The sequence below is a fragment of the Tauraco erythrolophus genome, chromosome 8 (assembly GCF_009769465.1).
Source record: "Tauraco erythrolophus isolate bTauEry1 chromosome 8, bTauEry1.pri, whole genome shotgun sequence".
Lineage (NCBI taxonomy): Eukaryota > Metazoa > Chordata > Aves > Musophagiformes > Musophagidae > Tauraco > Tauraco erythrolophus.
Genome location: NC_141472.1, coordinates 14,082,466 through 14,109,892, shown reverse-complemented (window position 1 = coordinate 14,109,892; position 27,427 = coordinate 14,082,466). Strand labels below are relative to the sequence as shown.

Genomic DNA, 27,427 nt, shown 5'->3' with positions numbered 1-27,427 from the left:
CGTATCTCGAGTTAAATGGCCCGCCCGTGACAGCAGTACGGAATGAGAGGGAAGGACGCCCCGCAGGCTCCCCTAGGGGAGCTCCCACTGGTTCCGTTACACTCGTCCCTCGCCTTTCCAGCAGCGCCCTCGCTTCCCCCTGCGCCAGGCGGCGGTTTCACAGCGCCCGCCTCGCCCAGCGGCGGCCGGGGCAGGGCCGCGCCCCTGCCAGCCCCACAGCCACCCCCGAGCCCGGCGAGCGCCGCGCTTCCCTCCCTGAGCCGCCCGGCTTCCCCCGCAGCGGGGCTGAGCGCGGCCGCTCCGGAGCGCCGGCGCGGCCAGGAAGCCCTGCCCAGAGGCAGCGCCCGGTCCTGCCCGCCGCCGCCTGAGGTCAGGGTCGGCGACCGCCGCGCCACCCGCCCGTAACCCCACCCTGCGGCAGCCCCTGCCGAGCCGCATTGTGGGGCTTGTCGTCTGCGGCGCCGCGCGGCGAGCCGGGGGCTGTAGTCCCGGGGCGGGAGCCGGGCGGAAGCCATCGGAGTCCTTCCTCAGGCGCCGCTTTATTACAAGGCCAAGTGGTCGTCCGCGGGCGGCGGTGGGGAGGAGGCGCGTCGGAGGAGGCGCGGGGCGGTAAGCGGTGCTCGGCGCTGGTTCGGGTGACTCTGTCGCCTCAGGGGCACTTTAGCGAGCTCCCCCTCTGCACTCCCGGGCATTAACCCCTTGAGGGCGGCGTCCGCTCTGCCTCGGGGCCGTTCCCCGCCGAGGCGCGGTGCCGCCCAGGCTGTCCCGGGATGCCCGCTGTGCCTGCAGCGGGCTGCTGAGGTGCGGCGGGCGGGCGGCGGCTTCCACGCGGCTGGTCGGCGGAGGAGCGCGGGGCCGGAGCGTGAGGCAGGGCGGGCCGGGCGAGCGGTGCTGTCCCGCGGGGTGCGCCCTGCGGGGCGGGGAGGCGAAGGGAGAGCGGCTGCTCCGTTCGTGTGCGGCAGGCGTTCGGCTTTGCCCGCTCGACACACGCGCTTAGGGTGCAGTCACATGCCGGGCTCTGCTGTGACCTTCAGCGTGCTCGGGAGTTGCTGCGTTGCGAGCATCCGTAATCGTGTGGGCTCTCCTTGGAGGGTTGTGTCGCTGCTCTTAGAAGGCAAAGCGTGATGGCGTTTTGGTTGTGGTCTTGCTTACGTCCGGATTTGAGGGCAAGATTTTGTCTGCTGTTAACTTTTTAATCACGTTGTGACGTTCTGATCAACTCATTAAATTGTAGTAAGAGTACCTGTCAGTAAATGTCTTCTATTCTTTCAGCCATCCTAGTGAAAACGCGCTATGTGGAGTTGCGTCCTTGTATTTTTAATTTTTTTTTTTTAGTGCAATCTTCAGCTGTAGGCTGTTGCATACATGCTTATTTCTTGGTTATGTTTCAGAGTTATTGTTGACTAATTGTGAAAGTATGATGCAAATAATTAATATACTAGTAAATAACTTTTCATACAACATTACAAGACCAAAATAGTCAATTTTAGATTTACTTCCAGGTACTTGTTATTTTTCAAAAGATGTATTTCTAAGTAAAAATAGGTAGACTTCTTTTTAATTACACTTCTAATACTAAAGCTAAATTGAAAAAAAAAATAATTCCAGTATCTGAATTTGTCAGCTCTCTAGTGATGGTGTCATCTATTATAACTGTAGCAATGTATCAAATTTCTGTTACGAGTATCTGAAACGTAACTTACAGAGTAGAGTGCTGGAAAAGGACAGACTTTTCTGATGGTGGTTTGCCTGTAATAGAGGGCTTGCTGGGATTAATATTGTGCAGTAGGAGGGCTGCCTTTCAGGAAAAAGAACACGTTTTGTGGATTAGTTTTCCAAGAAGACGCAAAACTAGCATTTTCATGGAGATGGTTACAGAAGAGGTGACAGATCTTTTTATCTAGTTAGATTGCTAGTGATACTCTGGTGACTGAGTCATATAGATCAGTCTGGTGTATTCTAATAAATACAGAATTGTAACTGTTAACCAGCCCGTGGTCAGCATTTTAAGAAACTTAAACCACTGCCTTGGGTGAATTCAGCTATGCATCAACCGAACGCATTAGTGATTTCAGTTAACTTACGTGTTATTGAAGTTCACGTCAAGTATACTTTATAGAGAACAAGCTTCAATTTTAAAAGAAGCCTCTAACAACTTTTGTAATGGAATATTAGCACAGCACTTGCCTCGAGAGCATATATCACATTTTTGTACTCTAACCAACAGATAGTGGATTCATGACAGTTCTTTTTTCCTATGAAAAAAGAGATTGATTCCCCTGCAATCATAACATTACTACGTGTATACATTATTTCGTGCAGGTAGACTTTTCTGAAAGAATACCTGTAAGAAGTAATGTATACATGTAGTAATGTTAAGATTGCACATATACAGAAAGAATGAGGAATTAATAAAACTGGATATGGATATTTCATGAAGGTAGCATTCATAGTTTCAGATGAAGTTAGACTTCAGTTAAGCATATGCTATTTTTACACTGTGTTCTAGGGGTGAGACAGACAACCTCCAAACCTGTAGGACTTAAAAAAAAAAAAAATCTTACTATCAAACAGTGGTATTCAACAGTGTACGTGTATACATAAAGCATATATACATGCACTTGGCAGGTAGCTTTGCCACTTACAGAGAATACGGATTACTACAAATGACTGACAGGAGGAAAAGTGAGTCCGGCTTGGTGTAACTGGATAAAAAGGATGAGGGAACTGTTGTGGCCAACTTCTTGATCCCCTGATATTATTCATCATCTTCAGGAGGTGTTCTCCAGCTTCCCCCCCCTGAGCTCTCATCCCCACCCCAAATTAAAAACAATCCAGGAGATGGGGGGGTGTTGGTTTGGTTTTGTTTTCTTACAGTTTCTTTCTTATACCATACTATTTATGGTTGAAGGTTGGTTGCAGGTTTGCTTATTATTATTACATTGTTATTAGGATTGTGTTGACGTACTCTTTTAAATATTTTCTTTCCCCTTACATGAGAGAAGCACAAGCACTAAGTAGGTTTCTGTAGGGATAGTAACGGCTGAAAATAACAGGTGTTAGACACACAGAAAGTGTTAATTGTGATAGACAAAGTTCATGTTCACGTAGATTTATTTTTCAGTATATAGTCCTTTGTCCTTCATCTCATACTATATAGTGTTGCAGGATTTGGCCTCTGCCCCTGAGCACTAGTTCCAGAAATGTTTTGGCAGCAGTTCAGCATGGTTGTGTTTGCAGAACTGTTTCTGCAAAATATGTTTATTATTATTATTATTATCTGTCTTGAGACCATTCCAGTTTTAGTAATTAAAAAATACTTTGTTAATGACTTGATACGTATAATTTACATAGCAGTAAAATTCAGCATCCCAGAATAATTAACTCATTCTGTTAGCTTCCTTTTGGAAAATGGATGTTGCCTTCTCTCTTAGTCAAGTTAGAATCTTCTTTGTTGTTGAAATTTTGTTTGCATTAGTTGTGGCCTGATGTCTTGCATCCTGTAATTGTACAGAGGAGCAGATCTACTTTAGTCTTTCCAAATGCTTGTGAGGAGTCAACTGCTCTCAGCGAAGGGAAAACAGCAGGAGTCACAGAATATTTATGTTGAGTTTGGATGTTGTCAAAACAGATGCCAATATTTTGGGTATGTTGTTTTTAACTTTTTATGCACAAAGAAATCAACATGTACGTTTGTCTGTAGTTTCCAGTTGTAAACAACTCATCTCACCCTTCTGAGAATTCAGATTTGAATTGGAGTTTTCTAGTGGTCGAACGTCTTCCAAATTACATTCTGAAATAAGGTGGCACAACTGTCTTTTTGCATCTATCTTGAATTATTCAAAGTGGTAGTTACAAGGAGAAGACAGTCAGTTTTAATATATAGCTATTTCAACTTTTCTAAGGCTTCACCCAGTGTTGCTTTTGCAAGTTAATCTTGGCTGAGATCTTCTGACTCATTGAAGGAAAAATTAATAAAATCTGTCATGTGGTCAGGGGAACTAATTTTTTGCCTCTTTGCTACATTTTTGCCTCTTTCATGCATTGAAATATCAGTGTTTTAATGGAATATGTGAGTTTTATTCTTTCAGTTTTTCTTTTTTAGCCTGTATGCTATGACATCTTACCATTTAGTAGACAATTTATGTGTATTTTTTGTAATGCTTTTAAGATGTTTTTCTAGCTCTTCTTATTTTTTGTTGTTGATTATGGTTTAATTCTTGTGCAGTTTTCCTTGGGAGTTTTGTCAGGTCTTGTTATATAATTGGTGAACAGTAAGACTGTCGCTTTGGTTGTAAGTGATAGCCCTCCATGCTTTTTACAATACTTCTTGTATGAACAGGCTCCAGCATTGCCTTTCTTTTTGCGTTTCTTTTCTATTTCCCATGCCCATATGATCTAGCAAACCTCAGAGCCACTTGGATTCTGTAGGGCAGAAGCAAAAGGCCTAGGACTAGTTCTCATGTCTACAAGATGTCCTTCTTCTTAACCGTGCTATAGGTACTCCTGTTCTTAGCTTACTGTTTCAAACTGCATCATAGTTGAAACGTGAAACACACATCGTGGAGTAAAATTTAATTTGGAGAGCACCAATTGAGATTGATATGTATGTATGTATATTAAACGTTGTCTGATATTTCTGTTTTTCTTGAGCCTTCCTTGAAGGAAGCCTCCTGAGAGCACCACTCCTCTATGTAGGCTGTTCTCCAGTATTTGAATTCTCCGTGGTTTTTCCATGTTCAATTAACCTATTTGTGAAAGACTCAAACATCAATGGGAAATTGGCACATGGGGGGTAGGGGGACAAAATTAATAAGTAGTACGTTTGTTTGGAACGAATATGGTAAATTGACAGGGGAAATAGTCTTTATAAATAAAGGTTAAAAATAATACCCAAGAAAGTTTTCTGGCTTCTGTTTTGAACATGTGTTTCTACATGATTTAACAATTTTATTTTTTAGACCATCTTTTTATAGCACGGTCATGTATTTTAAAGCCATGCTGTAAATTTTATGGGATTTATCCAATTGTATTTAATTATAGTTGTAATAGTTGTTCCTGCACTTAAGAAAGAGTTTTATAGCTGCAGAGTAAAACAGTCATGAAGTCACTTTCAGGGTGGTATTGCACAGTGTGTTAGCTGGTTGATTTCCCAGAGAAGTTGCCCGATGGCACACTAAACTAAAGCTATGAGAAGCACTGGAAATGTGAGCATGGACGTTTATGGTGTTTGTTTATCTAGTAAACGTTCTCCAAGGTCTCACAAATGAGGTTGCCCTTTCGATTCAATAGCTTGATGTTGGCCCTATGCTTTAGAAAACTTTGAGCCAAATGATTTTCTCTTTCTTTTTCCCCCCGCCTTTGACTGATCCAAGACTGACCTTCAACAAAGAGTGTTTCTGCTTTGTGCTACTTAGAAGAGAGATTAAATCCAATCTTGAGAGAAAGTAGTGTTCATCTTTACATTATTAAAACTCAAAGGAGAAAGATTTGATCAGAGTTGTGAAGAAACTGTCCTATGCCACTGAATTTTGTCTCACTCTACAGCAACTCATTTTATTACAAGATAAAATCATCTTGGCTGTGTGGATCTACAGCAGTCTTAACTTCTTCGGTATTGAGTTGTTTAGATTTGTGTGTGTAGGTAATGCTTTTCAGCAATCCATTTTAAATACAGCCTCTTGAAAAAAATCACAAACTAGTGTTAGAAGTAGCTTTGCATTCGGATAACAAATGTTTCTGAAATCTCAGTCTTACTGTTTTTAATAAGTGTCTAATATGGATAATAAATAAACTAATAAATAAAGTACATTGATAGAGAAATAAATGACAAAGCGAGAAGATACTGCTCACAAGTATGAGCTGACCTTAATGGAAGAAAGTTCTTTTTTGATCTCCTGCCAAAGTCTACAAGCAGATGAACTGGCAGGCTCTAGGCTTTCTTTAAAAAGCTCTTCCACTGTCCATTTTAGTTTTGTCAAATGAGAGGTTGCTACAGACAGTGAGACAAACCTGTGATCGTTGTACTTGGTGACTGGAGATCTCGGGGAAACTGTTAAAAGCAGACTTGAAATTAATGTAAGATTTCAAGAGAATGTTGTGTTTACTGAATGTAGGAGGAGGGAAATGAGACTTTTATTCTCTTTCATTTTATATTTTTCTGTCATCTAGGGCTACTGTTGCATTGTACATGGAAGATGAATGATCAGTCTTGGCAAGGGAACAGCAGAATTGTTACTTTATTAAACTCTTCTGATAGGTTATCTCAGATAGTCATGGTAGTTTCATTTTGGTTTAAATGAGTCCCTGCTGAAGAGGAAACACAAATTTTGTCATGATCCACAAAATAAATTTCTAATAGACCCAGTCTTTAATTAGCAGACTTCTCAAGGGGGAGAGGTTAAAGCAAACAGTCCTATAAAACTTTATTTTTTTAACAATCAAAATGCTAAGAATAACGATTTGAAATCCTGCCTTTAGAATCCATCACTTTAAATAAGTGTAGTAGCCTGAAGAAAAATTCTGTTTAGTTGGAGCTGCTGTCTTTTGCCTTCGAGTAAACCGGAAATGCCTCATTTCAGTGAATGAATCTCTCACACCCTGGGTAATATATGGAAGAGGAGGAATGGTATAGACAAGTAGGTAATTGACAAAATTGGTGCTGAAGGTGAGATGTCATGTCTGCAGGGAAAAGACAATTTTAATGCTACATTTTACATGTAATGAGTAAACTGGCGATTAAAACATTTGTGTATTTTTTTTTTTTTTTTAGTTAAATGATAGTACAAGGACGAAATTTGAACTGAAAGAGGCGAAGTCAGATTAACTTACCTATCTTGTTTGGAAGAGTGACATCTGTTAAATTTTGGCATTCTTTTTGTTTTATTTCTAGATGATGGCTGAGCTGAAAAGCTTCTGAAGCTTACCTGAAATATGCTATAGATACTTCTACTGATCTGTAGTAGCCCAGATGAAATAAGCATGTCCTAAGATAGCAGTAGATCTGGAGTATGAACTAGTCTACAGAAGCAAGTTGATTCCAGATTTGTTAGTGTCTTGATGGCTTGATGGCTCTCGCTTACCCTGTCTCTAAACCAAAGCCATCTTTCTACCAAAGCAATAAAGGGACAGTGCACAATTTGACTACAGAATGCTATTTCCAAAGAAGTGAACTGTGAAGAAAGGACTCATGAATTTTGATCACAGGGGCTTGGAGAGCATCTCTGGTAAGTTGAAGGATTAGCTGTTACAAACCCTGAATGTATCTAATGTTACAGAACACCAACCTGAAGACAACCTTAAGTTGCACATTCTTTGTATTGCTTATCTGATATTGCAAATGAATAAAGATGGTGAGTCCTCTTAACCAGCTTGTAAAATCAGCTTCCGTTGTAAAATGTGGTTTGTAAAATTCTGAGTCAATAATCACATTGGCATTTTTTTCCATTGAAAGATATTGGGGATAGTCTTCATCTTTAGTGGAAATGTTGGAAAGATAATAATCATATACCTTTGATAGGCAGTATTTTAACAACTTGGAATTAATGTTTCTTTTTTTTTTCTTGTAATAGTTGTGAAGAGAATGGGAGGGATGATGACACAGGAAGAGCTAAACTTCCTTTCCAGGGCTTTGAGTATCATGTTTGTCAGAGCATGATTCTGTGTGTATGATAATGAATTTTATATTTGTTCCCTGATTTCAAGGCAGTATTCAGTTGATTTTTGTAGTTATTTTAAGATTATTTACATCTATCTTCATTACCAAACAATAGGATAAACAGAAGAACAAGAAAATTGTGAATTTCCTTCAAAAAAGGGAAGTGTAACTCTGCTAAAGCCAATGAAACCTTACAAAATGAATAGCTGGTAAAATGTAAGTCTATATTTTAGTTCAATGAACAGGAGAAGATGGAAATTGAAGCTCATTAAATACATCATGGTCAAGAAGCCAAAGGGAGTCATGGCTAGACCAGCTTTCCAGGAAGTTGTGGAGTCAGTTGGGGATGAGGAACTTACAAATATAAAATGTAAATCAAGTATTGATTCATAAGCATTCTAGTAATTTGTCCAGTACAGAATAATTCTTTTCAAATCTACTGAAAGTTTATAAAGCATTTTATAGCATATAGAACGTGTATTATTGTGGCAATATTAAATATGTGCTGTATTTAATAGTAATGTGCTATCACTGGCATTTACTCCCTTTCAGATGTCTGCTCCAGTGAGGACCTTCCTGAGGTAGAGTTGGTGAGCATGCTAGAAGAACAGTTGCCAGATTACAAGTTACGAGTGGACTCCCTGTATCTGTATGAAAATCAAGACTGGATTCAGTCCTCTGCCTGCCATGGTCGTCTTCCTGAAATCACTTCTTCAGCTCATGCTGAGCCCTTCCATTATATGAGTGAGTATATTTGGGCCTAGGATTTTTTTTTCTTTCATTTATTGAAGATAAAACTGTAAATAGAAGATTAATACTGTTAATATTCTAAAGCGTTCAAATCTGGAAAACTTTGGACAGGTGGAAGAAAAAGCTGAGTTCAGGGAAGTGCTTGTCATTCAGCACTGCAATTCTCAGGGCTGACCTAGCACATCCAATGCCTGATCATTAGATTGCACATAGAAGTAAGAGTGGGAACATGTGATAGGGAAAAAGAGGCAGGAACCTGGAATTGCTCTAGATTAGATGTAATACGAGAGGCGTGGAGTATGCAGCAGCTCTGTTTTTGGGAATGTTAATGATGCTGTGGTTCTCTTGATGATGTTTGCCTTGATGCTTTGTGTCAATGGTGCATTTGAAATGCTGTTAATGATTTCTTCTGAAGATGGAAATGGTGTAAATGACAGATAGGTGGGTACTAGATCAGTATTGATCACCACCTTCCAGTTTTGAAGATACTAAGTAGCTTATCCTTAAACGTAGCAGATCATAAGGAATCATAGAATGGTTTGGGTTGGAAAGGACCTCAAAGATCATCTAGTTCCAACCCCCCTGCCGTGGGCAGGGAAACCCTCCACTACACCAGGTTGCCCAAAGCCTCATCCAACCTGGCCTTCAACACTTCCAGGGATGGGGTGTCCACAACTTCTCTGGGCAACCTGTTCCAGTGCCTCATCACCCTCTGAGTGAAAAATTTCTTCCTTATATCTAATTGAAATCTCCCCCCTTTCAGTTTAAATCCATTGCCCCTTGTCCTATCACTACATACCTTTGTAAAAAGTCCCTCTCCAGCTTTCCTGTAGGCCCCCTTTAGGTACTGGAAAGCTGCTATAAGATCATCCTGGAGCCTTCTTTTCTCCAGGCTGAACAGCTCCAATCCTCCCAGCCTGTCTTCATAGGAGAGGAGCTCCAGCCCTCGGATCATCTTTGTGTCCCTCCTCTGGACTCGCTTCAGCAGCTCCATGTCCTTCTTGTGCTGGGGACTCCAGAGCTGAACACAGTATTCCAGGTGGGATCTCACGAGAGCAGAGTAGAGGGGCAGAATCCCCTCTGTCGACCTGCTGGCCATGCTCCTTTTGATGCAGCCCAGGATATGGTTGGCTTTCTGGGCTGCAAGTGCACATTGCTGGCTCATGTTGAGCTTCTCATCCACCAGCACTCCCAAGTCCTTTTCCTCAGGGCTGCTCTCAATCCATTCTCTGCCCAGCCTGTACTTGTGCATGGGATTGCCCTGACTCACATGCAGGACCTTGCACTTGGCCTTGTTGAACTTCATTAGGTTCTCACAGGCCCACCTCCAGCCTGTCAAGGTCCCTCTGGATGGCATCCCTTCCCTCCAGCGTGTCCACAACACCACACAACTTGGTGTCATCTGCAAACTTGCTGAGGGTGCACTCGATCCCGCTGTCCATGTCTCCAACAAAGATGTTAAATAGCACAGGCCCCAGTACTGACCCCTGAGGAACACCACGAAGAAAGTGGACAGCTTCCTATCACATGAAGAAACCTTTACTATGTTAAAAATCAAATGTATAAAGGCTGCCAGAAGAACTGAACACTTAACTTCCTTGTAGTTTCAAGTGTTTTCAAGTGAGAAGAGGAGAATACATTGTAATCACTTTGGATAAATGGAGAAGTCCTGTTTCCTCTCTGTATTGGAACAAACCACTTGGGAGAGTGAACTTGGTATTTATATGCAACCTTGGTATTTATATACAGTCTGTAATGATTACCTGTTCCTTGTACATGCCAGCTCTGAAAGGGTTTTTTTGTTGTTGTTTGTGCTTTAAGCCTCCACCCAGGGTGTATAATAAATGAGTAAGTAGAAGTGAAATATTACCTCCTGAGAATGCAGTAGTTGACAATTTAAAGCAATCGTGTTATCAGTTGAACTTGCAGGCTTGGAACTTTTTTTAACTGTGGAAAGTATTTGGAAAGCTGGTTAATGTTTATGTCTCGGTCTGTTTCTGATAATAATATTGCAAGCATAAATGATTTTTTAGTTGAGTGAACACTTCTGCAGTTCACTGGGAGCAGTTGCGTAGTCAGTGGGGTGTGTACTTGCCTGTAAGGTTTGATTATAAAGAGGTGGGAACAGAGTCTGTCAGGGCTGGAAGGAACTTTACATCAAATGTGGCTCTGCTGAAGCTCTCCAGTTAACACCTGCAGTTCCAGTGTAATGAGGCGCAGAGCTCTGAGCCAAGGACCTACAGCCAGTGTGAGCCTGCGTTCCCCAACTGCAGTGCGAGAGAGGAGTTTTATCAACGTTTCAGGGAAGGCAGTCATGTATTATTTAGCTGACAAGGTACTACAGAAAGTGGTGTCGTCTTCTTTCACTCAGTGAGAAGTTCTTTTTAATTAAAAGAAGTGTCCTGTGAAAATAATAAACTGCTTGTGAGAGTTTTTGAACAGTTGCCATAAATGTTTTCTTGATGTTCTCAGAAATGAGCTGTAACATTGACTGACATTGAGTTAAAAGATAATTGTTAGGCATAACATACAAAACTAGTTCTGTCATTTAAGAACACTGTCCTAACTGCTGAGTCACAGAAACTCAAGATAAATACAGTTTATGTTTTTCCTAGAAGTTGTCCAAAGACATTGAATTTAGTGATCATCATACTAGTTTTTTTGAGCCTAGTAACTTACAGGGAGATAACTGGGAAGCTCCCAGACAATACAGATATAAATCAAGATCTAGTTATAATCATTGCTGAATAACTTGTTAGGTGAAATTGAGATCTTTCTTTCTGTTGACTGGAATTGGGGAAAAAATGTGACAATCATGCTCTTGAAGCATGACTTGGGTTTTTTATGTTTCCCTCTCCCCATATATGTATGGAAACGTTTGTATAACTTTTTCCTAAAGAGAGTGCTAAACTTGTGGTTGGAGTGCATTCGTAGTTGACATCCAAGGTAAATAAAAAATAAAACACCACCGCAGTTATTGCACTTGAGCTCCTCCTCTTTTTATGGCTGCTGCTCCCTATTAGAAGGTATATGCAAGGACTAGCTGAGTTCCCCCGGCAGTGTTTTCACTGATGTGGAAGAATATTTTCTGCTTCAACTGTGGGAGCATAGGACGCCCTGAATTACAAAACGTCTGTCTTTAGAACTGCTTTGTATCTGTGAATAAAGGGACATGGCGCAGCACAACAAGAATATTAACCAAAATGAGGAGTTGCTTGCAGCTTTCACTTGGCAAGGTGAGTGAGGAGAGATTGCACGTGTGTGTGTTCACAAGAGAGTGTTAGAACAAACCATGTGTACTTTTGATCCTGTACTGGGAGCACGTAACAAAAGTTGTAGAGAGCCAAGTTTCAAAGCTGTTAGTTCTGTTATTTCATGTATCAGAGTAAATATATTTGCTTTTAATTTTAGGAACCTGCTTACTCTGAGCAACCTTTTATGTAATTAGCGTCAATCTTTATTAAGTGCTGTAGCACTGGGTAGAAACTTTTAACTTGAAGTCACCTGGTGAGAACAGTTACCACAGGAGAGCTGGCTGTAGTGTTCTGCCTGTAATGGCTGAAACTTACTTGCGTATGTGCGGCGCATTTTCCACATACTAGTAAGCCGGATGAGTTTGGAGTCCCGTATCAGCAACCAAGTGGTACGGTAAACTTGGCCTCCGAAATGCATGTTATGCTACTGATAGAGACGCACTTTAAATTTTGTGAAGAGTTTCTATTTTTGCCCTGCGTAGAAATACCATTAGTAAACGGTACTGCTTAGGTTCAAAGCTTCTAAATACTTGAAGAGTGTGTGCTGGGTTTTTGTGCCTACTGATCTACTTGATAGAAGGCATCTGATTTGTTAGTTTGATTTATTTTTCTGTTTAGCTCTAAGAGAAACAGTTGGTAAACCTTTTTCTTCTACATTGTTCTTTCTGTTCTCCTGTCTCTTAAGACTGCAAGAAAGCTTCTTTCTCTACTAATATGCAACTTGTTTTTGTTCATGGCATAGCCTTAGTGTTATGTTTTAAAAGGTTAATTATGGACATTATATGTAAAGGACATACGTAGCTTATATAACATATGTAAATAAAGTTAGTGTGCTCTTCAGCTTGGCACTTCACTATCTCATAACTAAGTGTGTGGTCCTCAACAAGAACAAACAAAGAAGAAAACTGAGAACCAATACCACTCTGTATTCAGAGTATGAACAGATTTACATAAGGTAGAAGAGTCAAGGAAATCTTCAGAAATAGATTTAGACCAAATCCATAGGAATCTCGTTTTGCAGTGCAGTGATGGTGGAATTAGTCTCAAAAACCAGGTTAACTTAGACCTTCAGTTGAAGGATATACATCTATATTTGTTAAATTTGTATTGTTGCCTCCTTTACTTTCATGATCCTGATTCCATAAAGCAAAAATAGCAAATTTCTGTTGAACTTGGACAAGCACGGACATCCATCACCTGCAAGTGAGATGTCTAATTCTGCTCCTGAAGGGAGTCATATTTAAATGGTTCTTTAAAAGTTCTAAGAAAGTTTTTATAGTGTAAAAAATACGTTTACACATGCATTTATTTTTTTGGTGGAGGTGGATGCATGCAAATAAATCAGCTATTTCCTTACATGTTAATTCTTTCTCCTCTTTCTTATTTTTTCCCCCTGTATCTTTCATTTTCTGTTACTTTAGCTCTTGTTGAACTTCCTTCCTCTTCCATGACTGGATCTCACAAATTTGCTCAAGGTAATTAAGATCTCTTCTTTACTAACATCTTCTGTTTCTCAGACAAGAACTAGAGCAGACCAGTGCTTTCTGTTTTGGCACTGTGTTTTGTTCAGTTGTCACAAATTCTTCATGCTTTGTTTATTCTTGACTCAGTCCTGTTTTTCAAATCGTACTTGTTCTCAGTTTTTTAATAGTTTTACAAACTCTCCAAACTTCAAAGTCAATCAGTAAGACAGGATTTACTGCTACATCTAAACTGCAGACATACGTCATCCCATTTCTTTTTAATGGTTGCTAAGATGATCAAGCACTTAATAAACACATTTTCATGACTAGTCTCTGGAGTCTCCATACTTCCTGTGTACAGCTGTCACACGCACTAGTGGGAATTTGGTTCCAAAGGTAAAGTCTGCAGGTGTGTTCAGCTGTATTTAGATATGCTCCAGTATACTCTTCCCTCTCTCCCCAGCAGGCTGGATGATTTAATAGCTTAGCTGTATTCAAAAAGTTGATCTTAAGAGATTTTTATCCTTTTTCTAAATTTTCTAAATGTGTGAGCACTTCAGTTTTAGCTAATATTGCTGAAAGCTTTAAATGTTCAGTACCTCATTGCATCAGTCTCCCAAGTGAGTGTTGTTTCATATTTCTGAAGTTAAGATGCATTTTCATAGACTCTTCTAGTTTAATCGACTAAGGACTGTATTTGTATACAAACAACATCCTCTGAGTTTTAGCTCTCTCCCTTCCCAGCAGGCTTCTTGTACTTAAACTACTTCAGTAAAAACGTTTTTCTCTTCTCTAGTTCGTGGCACAGATAATGTGGAGCCAAAAACCTACACTGATGCTGACATGGTCAAACATCTGTTAGCTGAGGTATGCTCGTTTCTGTAATGCTGTGTTAATATGTTTTAGGACATGTATTTGAGGAAGGGTTTTATTCAGCTACTGGAAACTTAGGTTCAGTTGTCTTGAGGAGCTGCTGATCAAACACATGGGTAATGAGAAGCTGCTGATTGGGTTGCACCATCTCAGAAACAAAATTTAGCAAAACCATGGGCACCCATGAACCCAGTGAGGCGTAAGGAAGAAACAGCTTTCTTCTGCCTTCCTGTTGGGGCTTTGCTTCTACCCTCTCATCACTATTCAAGTTAAGCAGTCTGTTCTGGAGACAGTGTCATTTGAAAGACCACAGGCCTAAGTTTATGTGGCTTCTTTGGATGATTCAACAGAGCCTATATAACCTCTCCAGTACTCAGCACAGAACCCAAAACTGTCCCCAGCTTTCCCCTCCCCCTGTTACTGCAAATGGCTGTGGAAGAGAATGCACTTTATCAAGAAACGCAGTTATGGGTGTGTTCTGGATCCAAATGATGAAGCATTAATCTTTTTTCTAACAACGTTGATCCATTTGAGAGTGAAGGAAGATCTCAGAGTGGTGATGCATTAAACAATAGCTAGGAAAATCTAAAACTACTTTAAATTTAAACCTTATCTGATCAAAACTAGACATTTGTTCTCATTTTGTGAGCAGAAAGATCGAGACCTGGAACTGGCTGCTCGAATTGGACAAGCCCTCCTTAAGCGAAACCATCTGTTGACTGAACAGAATGAAGCACTAGAAGAACAGTTAGGACAAACTCTAGATCGAGTGAGTGATCTGTTTTTTTCTTTTTTTTTTTTTCCCCCTTTTTTATGATAACAGGAAGAGGATTAATAGAAATACATTCTTTCATTGTGAAAGCAGGTGATTGCTGCTCTCAAACTACAGAAGTATGCTTAGAAGTAATTTTGCTAATTGTCATAGTTCAGTCAGCTGTCTTGGTCCAAGAGTTGACTATGAAGACAGCATGTTGTAATTACTGAGAAATTATGACCATGTTAGGTATTATTATAATATATCTACAGCAGGATTGCATTTTCAAAGTGTTTGTTTTGACCATCAGTCTGACATCCTGCTATTAAACTAAGAATCTAAGGAAAAAACAGTAGTTGGTGTCTGATATGACCTGCTGTATAACAACTTCACAGGTGAGGAAACAGCCAGAAAATGAGCTGGCCTAATGAAGTGCTTACACTAAAAAAAAAAAAAAAAAAAAATTAAAAAAACAACAAATGTAATGAAAACTGAATTCCGCTCAAGAATCCAGCCTTTAAACACAGATTCTTGACCTAATCTTTTCTTTGTTGTTCTTTCTTAAAAAAGAATTAAATAGTTGACAACCTATCCCAAGTTTTTAACCCTAAGGTCAACCCATGTAGTCTAAGTTGCAGTGAAGTGGATTCAGCTGTTTGTATAAAACAGTACGCTGGTAATAAATACATACTCATAGTTAGCTGTAGGACAGCATAAACTTCTGTGTTCATATAAAAATATAGATATGCAGAATAGAATTTATCTGAATAGATCTGTCGCTTCTCTCATTTTTATTTATCCTGCAGTTCGTTTAATGTATGGACTGGGAGGGGACCAGTCTACACATATGAGTAGATAGATAGACAGATGTCTGTCAGTCCTTTTCTTCAGGAAGATGCAGTTTAGAAAAATGGTCATAGTCAAAATGATAATTAGCATATTAAAATGTAAACATGTATCAAAGCAGATGGAAAATTATTCTGAAGTAAGCTATTAAAAAAGTAGTCCATTCTTATGCTATCTTGAATTCTCAGTCTCCCTTAACAGTTAAAATGATGATTTTGAGAATGTTCTATAAAATAAATAGAGCCCGAATCTTATCTGCAAATAGAAATCGGTCGTGGCCTGTGAGCTGTTTGTTAATTTCATTTTAGACTGGAGCAGTGACGTTCCAAGAGGCTGCATAAGTAATAACACTGTACCATTGTGAAGCTAAAGTGTAATTCACAAGCTGGTGATCTGCTTTTGTCATAGGTTAACCAGCTGCAGCATGAATTGTCAAAGAAAGATGACCTGCTTCGCATAGTTTCGATCGCTTCTGAGGAGAGTGAAACAGATTCCAGCTGTTCCACACCACTTCGTTTCAATGAGTCTTTCAATGTATCACACGATCTGTTGCAGCTGGATGTCTTGCAAGATAAACTGAGGGAGCTGGAAGAGGAGAACCTTGCTCTCAGATCGAAGGTATATCCAGCTTACAGTGTATGCCACATATGCCGGATATGAAATAAATCAGGATGGTTAAAAAAATTCAGCATTTTGATTTCTCTTGAAGCATATGACTATTTCATATGGCTGTATTCAAATCATACCCAAACACTTTCCCTTCACGCCCCACACCCTTCTGTTTCCTTCACTACTCCTCATTATTTCCAGAGTCTTCTAGTAATCCTTCCTCAATGCCTTTATGGTATGTGAAAGAATATGGGAACATATGTAAGCACCCAGCAAACGTACTTGGACCTGTCAGGCCTCAAGTTTGTGCAACCTGTTTTGATATAAACCTGACTAGGATTAGTAGTCGTGCTTTGGGAATTCAGTTGCATTGACTTTACGTTGTTGTCCGCCTGTATGCAGTATCACGAGTTAGTAAGCTCCTATTCAAACTCTTTTGAACATACACTTAGTTTTGACTACGCCATTAGTCTCTGTGTTTTAATTGATCTCTCTTGTGTATAAAAGATGAAAAAAGGCACTGTGCCATTACAAGGATAGAGACTAAATGGCCAGACAAAATGGCTATAAAAGTCATCAAACCAACAGCAAAGGTTGCAAGAATCAGGATCTACAGATGCAGTGTCTCTTCTTCAGAGGCGGAGAGGGGAACCTGTGAAGTAGGAAATTGGTTAAAAGTGGGGGGTTTTGTTGATTTTAAGAAAAGGGGGGTGGTGTTTGTAAGAGAGGTGTGGGGTTGTTTGGGTGGGTTTTTGGTATGCATGGTTTTCTGGGTGGTTTGTTTGTTTGTTTTATGTGAGCCTTTCCCAATATAAGCTTGTTACAACCGTACAACAGAGACCAGATTCCTTTAATGTGAACAAAAAATACCTTTCCCCTTGTTGTCTCCAAAATATTCAGCCTGAGATGCACATCCTTCCTAAAATTCCCTGAGACCAAATGGATAGCTTAGTAGTGCTGGAGGAGAAGATCAGACTGCTTTTATTATGCTCTTCACCCTGTGTATGATTACAGAACTTTACAGGCCAGGGATTAATTTAGTCACCTTATGCGAAGAAATGGTGTTGAAAAGGGACTGCTGTCATTCTGTGATGAAACATACCCTTCACTGACTTGAAATAGCCTCAATTGTATTGAGCCTGTATTTGCTTTTTTTTTTCCTCCTCCTGTGACAGCTTTATGTAAAACAGTGTGTTTGTCTGCACTTGTGTAGCTGTACTTCTGCTTGCTTGGATAATCTTTAAACCCATTTACTAAGTTGTGTGGTGAGTCACTTACTGGCAAACAGTCCTGAATATTGAAGACTTACGTGTGCAGAGTTTAATATTATCATCCTCACATCCTCACCATCAAAACCAAAGTAGGAATCTAGTATGCTTGATGTTATTTGACATGCTGTGATACTTGGTCTCTGGCCAGAAAATTTACAGTCTAAATAGACTAGTTGGGGAATACGGAGAAAAGCTGTTCTACTGAGAGCTTGTTAGTGCTGTAAAAGATTTGGCTAACATCATTGAGTTTTCAAGATTTCTTTGCCCTAAGAAGTTTTGAAGCAAATTCAGTTGCTTACTTCTGATTACTGTATTGGTTTACTCTCCCTACCAAATCATATGTTTTTGCAACAATTTTTTATTAGAGGCGTGAGAGAGATCAAGTTTTGTTCATATGTCTATGTGTCTTTCACTCGAAAGACCTACGCAATTCAAGGAAACGGGTTATGGTAGAAAAAATGGTTAGGAAGTGTGGCCAGATGCATAGATGTTATGAAGATAGATGGAGAGGAGACTCTTCAGTTGCAAGAATTTCAGAAATGAAAATTTAGAACATGAACATATGTATAAATAAACTGAATACCAATAATTTTCTTGAAGGCTTGCCATCTGAAGACAGAAACTATTACATATGAAGAGAAGGAACAGCAACTGGTCAATGACTGTGTCAAAGAGCTTCGTGAGTATCCAGGCTGTATCTTGCAATGGCAAAATGGTATTTGAAATACGCAGTGCCTACACCTTCTTAGTTATCCCCAAATCCAAAAATGAGCTTCAGTAATTTATGCGAATTATTCAAGTCTTGCTCTTTACTCGAGTGCAAAATTGTTTCTATATTTCATCAAGTTTCACTCTGGTATTCAGCTTCAGGTATGGGTACTGTGTTTAGAGAGAGAAAATGAACACAAAATCTAATGTTCGTAAACCTCCTCAACTGAAGCCTAGGGACACCAGAAAATAAACAAAATATACTTCTTGTATAGAGTATTCAGCACACATGACATTGAAATGTATCAGTGCATAGACTCTGAAATGCTCGCTCTAAATTACTATATATTTATGAACACATTAGTTTATTTTTAAAATATATATTATAAACCAAAGCGTTTAAATTGGCAAGTGTTTTAATTTGTCTAGAACGGTTGTCTGTATTTTCTGTGAGGACTACTTATTTGCAAAGAATTGCAGCTGCTCTTATACAAATGCAGGTAAGTATTCTGAAACAATAAAGAACAATCCTTTTTTTGTGTGTGGTGATTGTGTAACCTAGTGGTACAATTTTTTATCTGTAGTCATTTGATGTGTGCTGCTTCCTTTGTGTGTAATAACTTAAGCTTATGTTTCAAGATTTTTTTTTTTTTCTGCACAACCCACCATAAAGAAGACTGGCTTGCTGCTTGATTTCTTGTGTTCCAGATGACCGTAAAATACTATGAATTGATACATAGTTGGTTGTTAATTTACTCTGTTCCCTCTGAAAAAATATATATCCTTTGCAAATAGAAGTTATTTCATATAAGCTCTTCTATTTTCCTTCAATGAGAATTTCTGAGAGTTGTGTTTTGTCCAATTCTGTAGCACATATAGCCACAATAGGTAATTTAGACTCACAGAAAGAAAAGAATGTTCTCCCAAAGGGTCTCTAATCTACAGCTTTAAAATCTGTGTCTTCAGGAAAAAGGTACCTGACTGTGAGCTTAAATGTCCACAGGCCCATGGGCAGGACCTTGTTCTGCAGTAAATCTGTGAGGTACAATAACCACTAAATTTGTAGTGTGACCTTTATGCCAGATGGATCAGACTTCACTGTGACTTTGCTGTGCTCTCAGGGCAAGTGTACAAGCAATACTAACTACATAAAAATATTTCAGCTTTTTGGGTTGCTTTGTCATCTCACTTGATAACGTGCTTGCTCAAAAAAAAAAAAGAAACTGGAGATTGTATGCAGTGGGAATATATAGTGACTGGAGTCAAGAGCTGAATAGGTGTGTGTTACGCTCGACAAGGTCTGACAAAATGCTTTTGCTTACAGAGAATGGCAGTAAATAACAACATCAGTTCAGAGCCTGACTCCTTCAGCATATTCCAAGTCTGGCCTTGGTCATGACCAGTATGTAATTTGAAATCATTTATAGCAGCTTAACTTGGATTTTGTTATGGTTATTGCACATATCGGTGATATGTATTTCAGGTTCTGCATACTTAGCTCTTCATATGTTACACCGGCATTTGAAGTTAACTCGCTTTCTCCTCCTTTTCCCCACCGTTTCTCTTTATGTTTTCCTTACAGATGTTCTAAGGCACCTACTCTTACGTACTATGAATTGGTTTCCTAAGAGCATTGGTCATTTTGCAGATTGTTGTTAACTTTCACTGATCTTTTCTGGGTTTTGGGTTTGGGTTGGGTTTTTTCATGTGTTTGGAAAAGCTCTCTAATAAGTTCCTTGTATGTTTTGTAGGGCAAACAAATGCTCAAATTTCCAGAATAACAGAGGAGTTGTCAGAGAAGAGTGAGGAGTTGGTTCGCTACCAGGAAGAGATCTCATCCCTCTTATCTCAGATTGTTGATCTTCAACATAAACTCAAAGAAGTAAGGGAATGCTCATGAAGAACGTGCGCACGTGTGTGTGTGTGTGTGCGTGTGTGTGTGTGCACATCAGTGCTTACAGCAGGTACAGATTGACGTGCAAGCCAGGGGGTTACACTGCAAGACAGTGGCTGTTCCAGGGAAGTATCACAGAGGATCAGTTCTCTCGGGGGAATCGACTGAGAAAATGATGAGCACCTTTTTTTGCTTTCAGCATGTGATTGAAAAGGAGGAGCTGAAACTTCACTTACAAGCTTCTAAAGATGCTCAGAGACAACTGACAGCAGAGGTACTTAAGGCTTCTTACATATATATATACACACATTTAGATAAATGTTTAGGTTAGAATACAAGAGAAAGAAAACTAAGAAAAAATGGGAACTATTGCTTTTTAATTATGTGGAGCTTTTCATTGTGGTTGGAGTCACATGATTGGTGGAAAAGAATAATTATTGTTATTTAAGTTGACACAAATATTTTTGTAGTTCTCAGGAACATGACAGGCAAGGAAGGTGTTCCAACTAGGGAGGTCTTACTATTCTTAGTAGTTACAAGAAAGAGTGGTTTATTGTGAATATTACTGGTTATATCAACAATACTGTAGTTCATTAGATTTTAAGGAAGTTCTCTTTTTTGCTTGTTTTGCATCAGCAGTTACTGTATTTGCAGAGTTTTTCAATGTATTTTCCTTTGGATTTTATCATACTTTTTCCAATTTCGAGTCGCAGTTTGGTCTTCATGCTTCACCACTAAAATCGATGCGGGTGCTATGCTGACCGTTGTCCGTTCCAGATGCTGGCATGTGCCGTGCAGTTGAAAATATTACAGTGTTGAATCAGTCAATACAGGTCGCTGTAAGAGTTAATTCAGTTTCATTCTGTCTTTTCTTTGAAGCTTACTGGCATCACGTGCTGTCCTCTTTTCTCTTTCAGCTGCATGAGTTGCAAGATCGCAATGCAGAGTGTCTAGGGATGTTGCACGAATCACAAGAAGAAGTGAAGCTGCTGCGCAGCAGAGCCAGCTCTCTTGCTTGTCTCTGCCACCCCCAGTCACGTGGAGCATTTCCTGTGGTAATACCGTGCAGTGCACCTGCTGGCACGTAGGGCCTGTAGCACCAGGCGGTTATACACGTGAAACAGCTGTTACAGGAGCTGCAGCAGGAACTGTTTTGTAGGAGGCGAAGGAGCTGATCTAATGATTTTTCATGTGTACACTTTTGAGAATTCTGTGTAGTAGGAAACTAATTATTTACTTGCCTTACAGTGGTACTGAAATTATTTTTCCTTCTTATATGCCTTTCCTGTTAAATACAGAAATTGGCATGTTCTACAGCTAGTGCTCAGTTCTGCTAGTCTATTGTTCAGTGTTGATGTGAATTTTATAACTTGACAGTGTTTCTTCAAGAAACAACGCATCTTTTCAAGACTTCGAAGAGTATTTTTGTTCCTTTGTGTAGTTTATGATGTAGTTGTGTGTCCTTATCTCGTGAGATTAAATTTTAAGCATCATCAGAAATGCATGACTTTAGACTAATTGCCAGAAATGAATAAACCAACGGAAAAGGGGTAACGGCATTTATTTTCCTCTTCTTACTAGTGTCAGGTTGTTCAGATTGCTATACTCTCAAAAATTTCTGTGCTGTGCTAGGAATTTGTCAGGTTTTGGCTGGTTGTTCTGTGTATACAGAATCTCTCGTGTATGTGTTTGGCCTTGTAAGGAGTGCTCCTAAAGCTTTAACTTAAGAAACCAACATAAAGAGTACCAAGAAAAAGCAGATGTTGCTAATGCAAGCTGAACCCATACTGGTTATACGTAAGCGTAGTTATGGTGGAAAACTGTCCCCTGTGTCCTTCCTTCAGAGGGGGAAGGGTTTGTCCGAAACATACTGATACCAGGGAGACAAATGGAGACTTTCTGAGTATTTTTTCAGATGTGTTTTCTGCTAAAATTGTTAAGAGGAAGACCTGAATCTAATTTGTCAACTCTTCTGGTTTCCATTTTTCTCTAGGATTCCCTTGCAGCAGAAATTGAGGGGACAATGCGGAAGGAATTGAGTCAGGGTGATGAATCTGTTCTTTCCAAGCAGAAGTATGTTTTCAGATCTCTATGTGCTATTTCAAAATTTTTCCATATGCTTGTATTAAGTAAAGTGAAACTGATTTCTGGAAATCTATAGATGTGAATGTTCCCTCTATAATGATTTTTCTGTGTAACTTAATAAAAAAAGCTGTGTAGTATTGGGTAATATTTTCAACTTTGAAACCCAGTATTCTTATTTGATTCTATGAGGAAGTTGGGAATTTGCTAAACGGATGTTATTTCATTCTTTAAGTTCTGAGATTTTTGATGCAAATTCTCTGATGCACAGCGCTAGTTTTATCCCTTTTAGTGCTTATAGAAAAATTCCCAGGCAAATGAAATTATAGCTGAAAGACTGGTAAGTTTCCAAAGCCCTGAAGACCTGTTCCTGGATCTCTTACTTCTGAGCAAGAAGTAGTATATGATTTCAGAAGCATATATTTAATTTATAAATTAAATAAATAAAGTACGTGCTCTCGAACGTTCTCAAGTTGTTAACAAGAGAAATTCAGGTCTTTTAGGTTGAAGTTAAGTGGTAATTCTGACGTTTAATAGAGTAGTACTCCTGAAACCAGGAGTGTCTTAGGCAATCATGTTTTTCTGTGCTTAAATCTTTTTAGTCAGGTCTTGGCAGACTTTTGAAAGTCTGTTGTTCAGACCTTTTTCTTTATTATATCTTTTTCAAAACGCTTCTGAAAACCACATTTGTTCGCTTGCCTTTTCTGCAGGAGTCAACAGAAACGAGTGTTTGACACTGTCAAGGTTGCTAATGTCACACGTGGCCGCTCCTCTTCCTTTCGTGCCCCATTGCCAATCCCTGGATCTAATCGGTCAAGTGTTGTTATGACAGCAAAGCCCTTCCAGTCTGGCATACACCAGTTGGAGAGCCACACACGGATGACCCAGAGGAGCAGCTCTGAGAAGGATCTGAAGTAGGGAACACAGCCCATTACCTTCTTTCTAAACTAACTGAATCAAAACTAAATCCAGACTGGAACTCTGCTGTGTAAGAGAGAAATATTTAATTTAATGGTCTTAATATCTATTACTGTTTGATGTTTCTCACAGAGACACTTGTAATCCTGACCAGCCGGGAACCCCTGGAGGCAGTGACTTAGTCACAGCTCTGCACAGGCTCTCCCTCCGTTGTCAGAACTACCTGAGTGAGAAGCAGTTCTTTGAGGAGGAATGGGAGCGAAAAATGCATTTGCTGGCTGAGCAGAAAGAAGGGGCTAGTGGCTGTAGTACACCGACAGAAAGCTGCTTTTCCCTTGGTACAAACTCAGAATTCACTGATCTCTCTGCCAGCTCTAGTAATCTGCGTGTCCTCCTACCAGAAAAATTGCAAATTGTCAAACCCATTGAAGGTAAGAGGATGATCTTCCTTCTCTCAGCAGCAGAAAAGGATTTTACATTAATTTGCCAAGTAAATCATAGGTATGATATGCGGTAAGAGGAAGTAGTGGTATTTGGTAGGCTACGAACCAACTAGCTCATCAGTATCACTTTCTACTTGACTTTCGTATACAGTGCTAAGTGTTAGGCTTTGTCTTGGCGTTGCCATCCAAGTGCACCATGTGTATCACAGTGTCGGCACCAGTTGGAGTTGTTTTGATTATGAATTCTGGTTAACTCAATACGGTAGTAGGTAATGGCGCTCTCAGACTCTTCTCCTTTGTCACACCAGGATCTCAGACCCTTTTTCACTGGCAGCAGCTTGCTCGACCCAACCTAGGCACCATTCTCGACCCAAGACCAGGTGTTGTTACAAAAGGTTCTACCCCTCTGCCTGATGATACTGTGTACCACATCTCTGACTTGGAGGAGGATGATGTGGAAGAAGATGAAGGAGGTATAACATTTCAAGTGCAACAGTCCTTCCCAGAGGAAAAGAAATGTAGAGTGGCAAAGCCACTGGCAGGGATTTTCCTGCCACCTATTACTTCAGCAGCAGTACCACTCACTGGTAAGAAGCACGGTTAGTGGGTTTGGGTTTTGGTTTGGTTTGTTTTTTTTCCTATGTCTTTTTCTCAATGGAAAGTATTTGACCTTGTAACAATGCTGTCTTTGCTCTTTACTTAAAAAAAAATAAATCAGTAGTGATAGTAACATTATCTTAAACTTTGCTTTGATTAGTCCTTATCTAATAATATCTAATCTAATAATAAATAATATCTAATCTAATAAATTAGTCCTAATCTAATAATATGTAATCTAAATAATAATATCCTTATTATTTTTACCCTCAATGGATGTAAATTTTCCACATTGCAGCCTCGAATCCAGGCAAGTGTCTGTCTTCCACAAATTCCACATTTACCTTTACTACCTGTAGGATCCTTCACCCATCTGATGTCACTCAAGTTACTCCCAGGTATGATGACTGCTGACATCCCAAATGTTGCTGCATAGGATTGAACAGTTGCTTTCTGGCTTCTGATATATGGACCAGTTTTAAGAAATACCAAGGCAGCTAGGCAACACATCGGATGTTACTCATATGAATAGTTATAATTACAAAGGGGAAACTTGAAATTCTCTAGAGTGAGAGTTAAAACAGGTTAGGGTAACTTAAAGTAAATTTATACTCTTAAATAGATAATGCCTTGTATTGTATACCTATTGTAAAAAAAAATAAAAATTGGTACTACCTTAGTTTTTTTTTTCCGATTGTGTCATAATTTTTTTGAACTAAGTTATTACTGGACATCTATGTTGATGTTCTATCTAATACAGTATAGGTGACCACAGAAGGTACATTCATTGGTACTTACACCAAAACTTCTCTGTCAACTTAGTATCTTCTAAATACTTTGCAGAACAATAATTCTGAATCTACTAAAGCTGAAACTGTCGCAGCTAATAGCAATAGTTTACATTTTCTCCAGCCTTCTGTGTACTAAAAGGCAAATACAGAGCAGAGCAGGTATAAAGATGTCTAATGTGTGCATCTTCTCTCATTTTTATTTTATTTTAGCTCCGTGGGTGCCCCATTTTCTCTTGGAAATACTGGCAGCAGTATTGGAAACCCAGTAGTGAGCACTCCAGCCATGTCTTACAGGCTTAGTATTGGAGAATTTCTCACCAACAGAAGAGATTCAACAACTACCTTCAGCAGCACGAGCAGTCTAGCTAAACTTCTGGAAGAACGAGGCATCTCTGCCAAAGTTTATGATAGCCCTGTATTAGAAAAACTGGCTTTGATACAGCCCCCTCGAACTCTCCCCATTCCTTCTACTCCACCAAATTCTCCCTCGCTTTCACCTTGTCCTTCCCCTCCACCGTTTGAGCCTCGAATGCATCACTTGGAAAATTTCCTGGCTTCTCGACCAGCAGAAACATTCTTGCAAGAAGTGTATGGCCTAAAGCCCTCCCGCAACACTCCAGATGCAGGCCAGCTGAAGATGAGCCTAGTGGACAGACTGAAGAGGTTGGGTATTGCCAGGGCGATCCAGCCCCCTGAGACACAGGACCACAGGAAGAATCAGGGGCCAGAGGTTAGCTTGCGGAGGCAGGACTCAGCTGTGTTTTTAAATGCAGGTAGCAACTTAATGGCGGGACTGAGAAGAAACCAGAGTCTTCCAGCCATGATTGGAGCATTGGGAGCTGCAGTTTGCACACAGTCATCAAAAATGGATATGCTAAAGGAGGACTGACTGGTCTGAAAAACGCTTGACTTCTTGCATGGTAGATAATACATGAGGGATAAACATCCAGTACAGGCATCGTTAGAAGTGTTACAGAAGAGTTGGAGAAGGCACGTGCATGTTAAAGATGTGGGAGAGAGAAGCGTTGGGATCAAGGAGAAAAAGAACATCGCCTGGGTTTGAGGAAGAAGGCTTTTGTGGAAGACAAGAAAGAAGAAACCAAAGCTTAGTTTTGAGACCCCCTTGAGCATCTGTCTTAACCTTCAGCAAAAATAAAGCACCATTGTAGACATTCTCAGTATTTTAACCTTTAAAACTGTATGTGCAGAACTGTCTTGCAGGTGCCGTTCTATTTTTTCCACCATACGACCATAGTATTTGACTAGTTGTTAGCAGTCAGGCTGTATCATTTAAATGTGGTATTAAAATAACAGTCAGTCTGACCAGCATCATTGGTCCAAATTCCTCTCTGGAGCAAGCAAATATGAAAACTCGGATTTTTTTTTTTTATTCTTGTATTTTCCATTTCAGAAACTGTACTCTTTCGAGCTCCTTCCTGCTTTGAGAAGCAGGGGAGAGAACCTGTAAGTCTATGAAAGAAAACAATACTTCTGTTTACAAACACAGAAGCTGGTGGTCAGGATTTATATTTTGAAAGAGTGCAATTGTGCTAGTGAGGTATTGACAGAAGTTAATTTCTTTCCTGAGCTTCTGAAGCACACAGAGGAAGGTGCAATGAATAGGAATTAAGATGCAGGAAATTATGTATTAGTGTGAAAACTTCAAGCTAAGAATCTTTCCAAAGTGTGCTGTGCATCTTTTTAAATGAGGGTATTTTTGCACATACAAAAAAAATCTCAGGCACGTTTCAGTGTTGCAAAAGGAAATAAAACCTAGGTGCTTGATTCAGGGTTTCTTCTTGTTTGATACAAGCGGAGAGTGTTTACTTCACGACAAGTGTTGCAAATTCAGTGAGCTGACTCTTCTTTTGACAGGCACACATTCTGCATGTTTTGAGAGTTCTGCAGTAAACTTCATGCCTTTTATTCATTTATTTCTGCAGAATTTTGTTTGAAACGTTTCATGAAGAGCAAAATTTACCAGTCTATATTCAGAAACAGGAAGATGAAAGCTCGTGGGTTTTGTAGCTTTTTAATGAACATAAATCACATTTGTCTACACTGAAATCCTGTGTTTGGATGATGGAGAGTGGTTCTGAACAAAGCTGAGGCAGACTTTCCATCTCAAAAGAGAGAAGTCCATTTTAGAAATCTGATTTCTGAGTGGTAATCAGCAAAATATTACTGCTCGTGCTGCTTTTTTGATTCCTTCTTGTCCAAGGTTCTAGTCATTACTGAATAATCTACAATAGATTTATAGTGTAACTTAGAGTAGAAAAACAGTTTGCCCAAAATTCCTTGGAGGAATGGGTCTTCACTAGTGACCTGAATGGAAACAGGTTCTTAATCTTCATGTAATTTTTCACCGTACCTATCAATGTTTTAAAATTATTTTCAAGTTTCGTTTCCCTACAATAAGATAAAACAGTCACAGTTTACCTTGCTTGTTACAGTGTGTGTGGGAGTGACCTAGCTGGGATGTGGGTGTGTGGTGTGAAGCATCAGTGTAATTACACT

The 27,427-nt window shown here is 39.7% G+C and overlaps 1 protein-coding gene across 3 annotated transcripts; it reads left to right on the top strand.

Moving 5' to 3' along the window:
- The first annotated feature begins 578 nt into the window (after positions 1 to 578).
- On the top strand, positions 579 to 27,427 carry TRAK2 (trafficking kinesin protein 2). 3 transcript variants are annotated; one of them, XM_086615236.1, is made up of 17 exons: positions 579 to 609; positions 6,893 to 7,226; positions 8,210 to 8,401; positions 13,083 to 13,136; positions 13,921 to 13,991; positions 14,650 to 14,766; positions 16,006 to 16,215; positions 18,078 to 18,156; positions 19,937 to 20,067; positions 20,279 to 20,353; positions 20,997 to 21,134; positions 22,073 to 22,152; positions 22,872 to 23,075; positions 23,212 to 23,510; positions 23,831 to 24,109; positions 24,418 to 24,517; positions 25,121 to 27,427. In XM_086615236.1, the coding sequence occupies exons 2-17, from the start codon at positions 7,190 to 7,192 to the stop codon at positions 25,797 to 25,799; spliced, it is 2,745 nt and encodes a 914-aa protein (XP_086471362.1). In that variant the 5' UTR covers positions 579 to 609; positions 6,893 to 7,189; the 3' UTR covers positions 25,800 to 27,427. The 3 variants fall into 3 exon arrangements, with proteins under 3 accessions (XP_086471362.1, XP_086471366.1, XP_086471363.1); XM_086615240.1 differs by lacking the exon at positions 13,083 to 13,136 and having other exon boundaries at positions 20,997 to 21,131; XM_086615237.1 differs by lacking the exon at positions 13,083 to 13,136.

Excerpts from the sequence above, each read along its gene's own strand:
- TRAK2 (XM_086615236.1), top strand. The coding sequence starts at position 7,190 with ATGAATTTTGATCACAGGGGCTTGGAGAGCATCTCTG. Across the intron at positions 7,227-8,209 it reads GGGCTTGGAGAGCATCTCTG|ATGTCTGCTCCAGTGAGGAC; the intron begins GTAAGTTGAAGG and ends ACTCCCTTTCAG. Across the intron at positions 16,216-18,077 it reads ACCTTGCTCTCAGATCGAAG|GCTTGCCATCTGAAGACAGA; the intron begins GTATATCCAGCT and ends ATTTTCTTGAAG.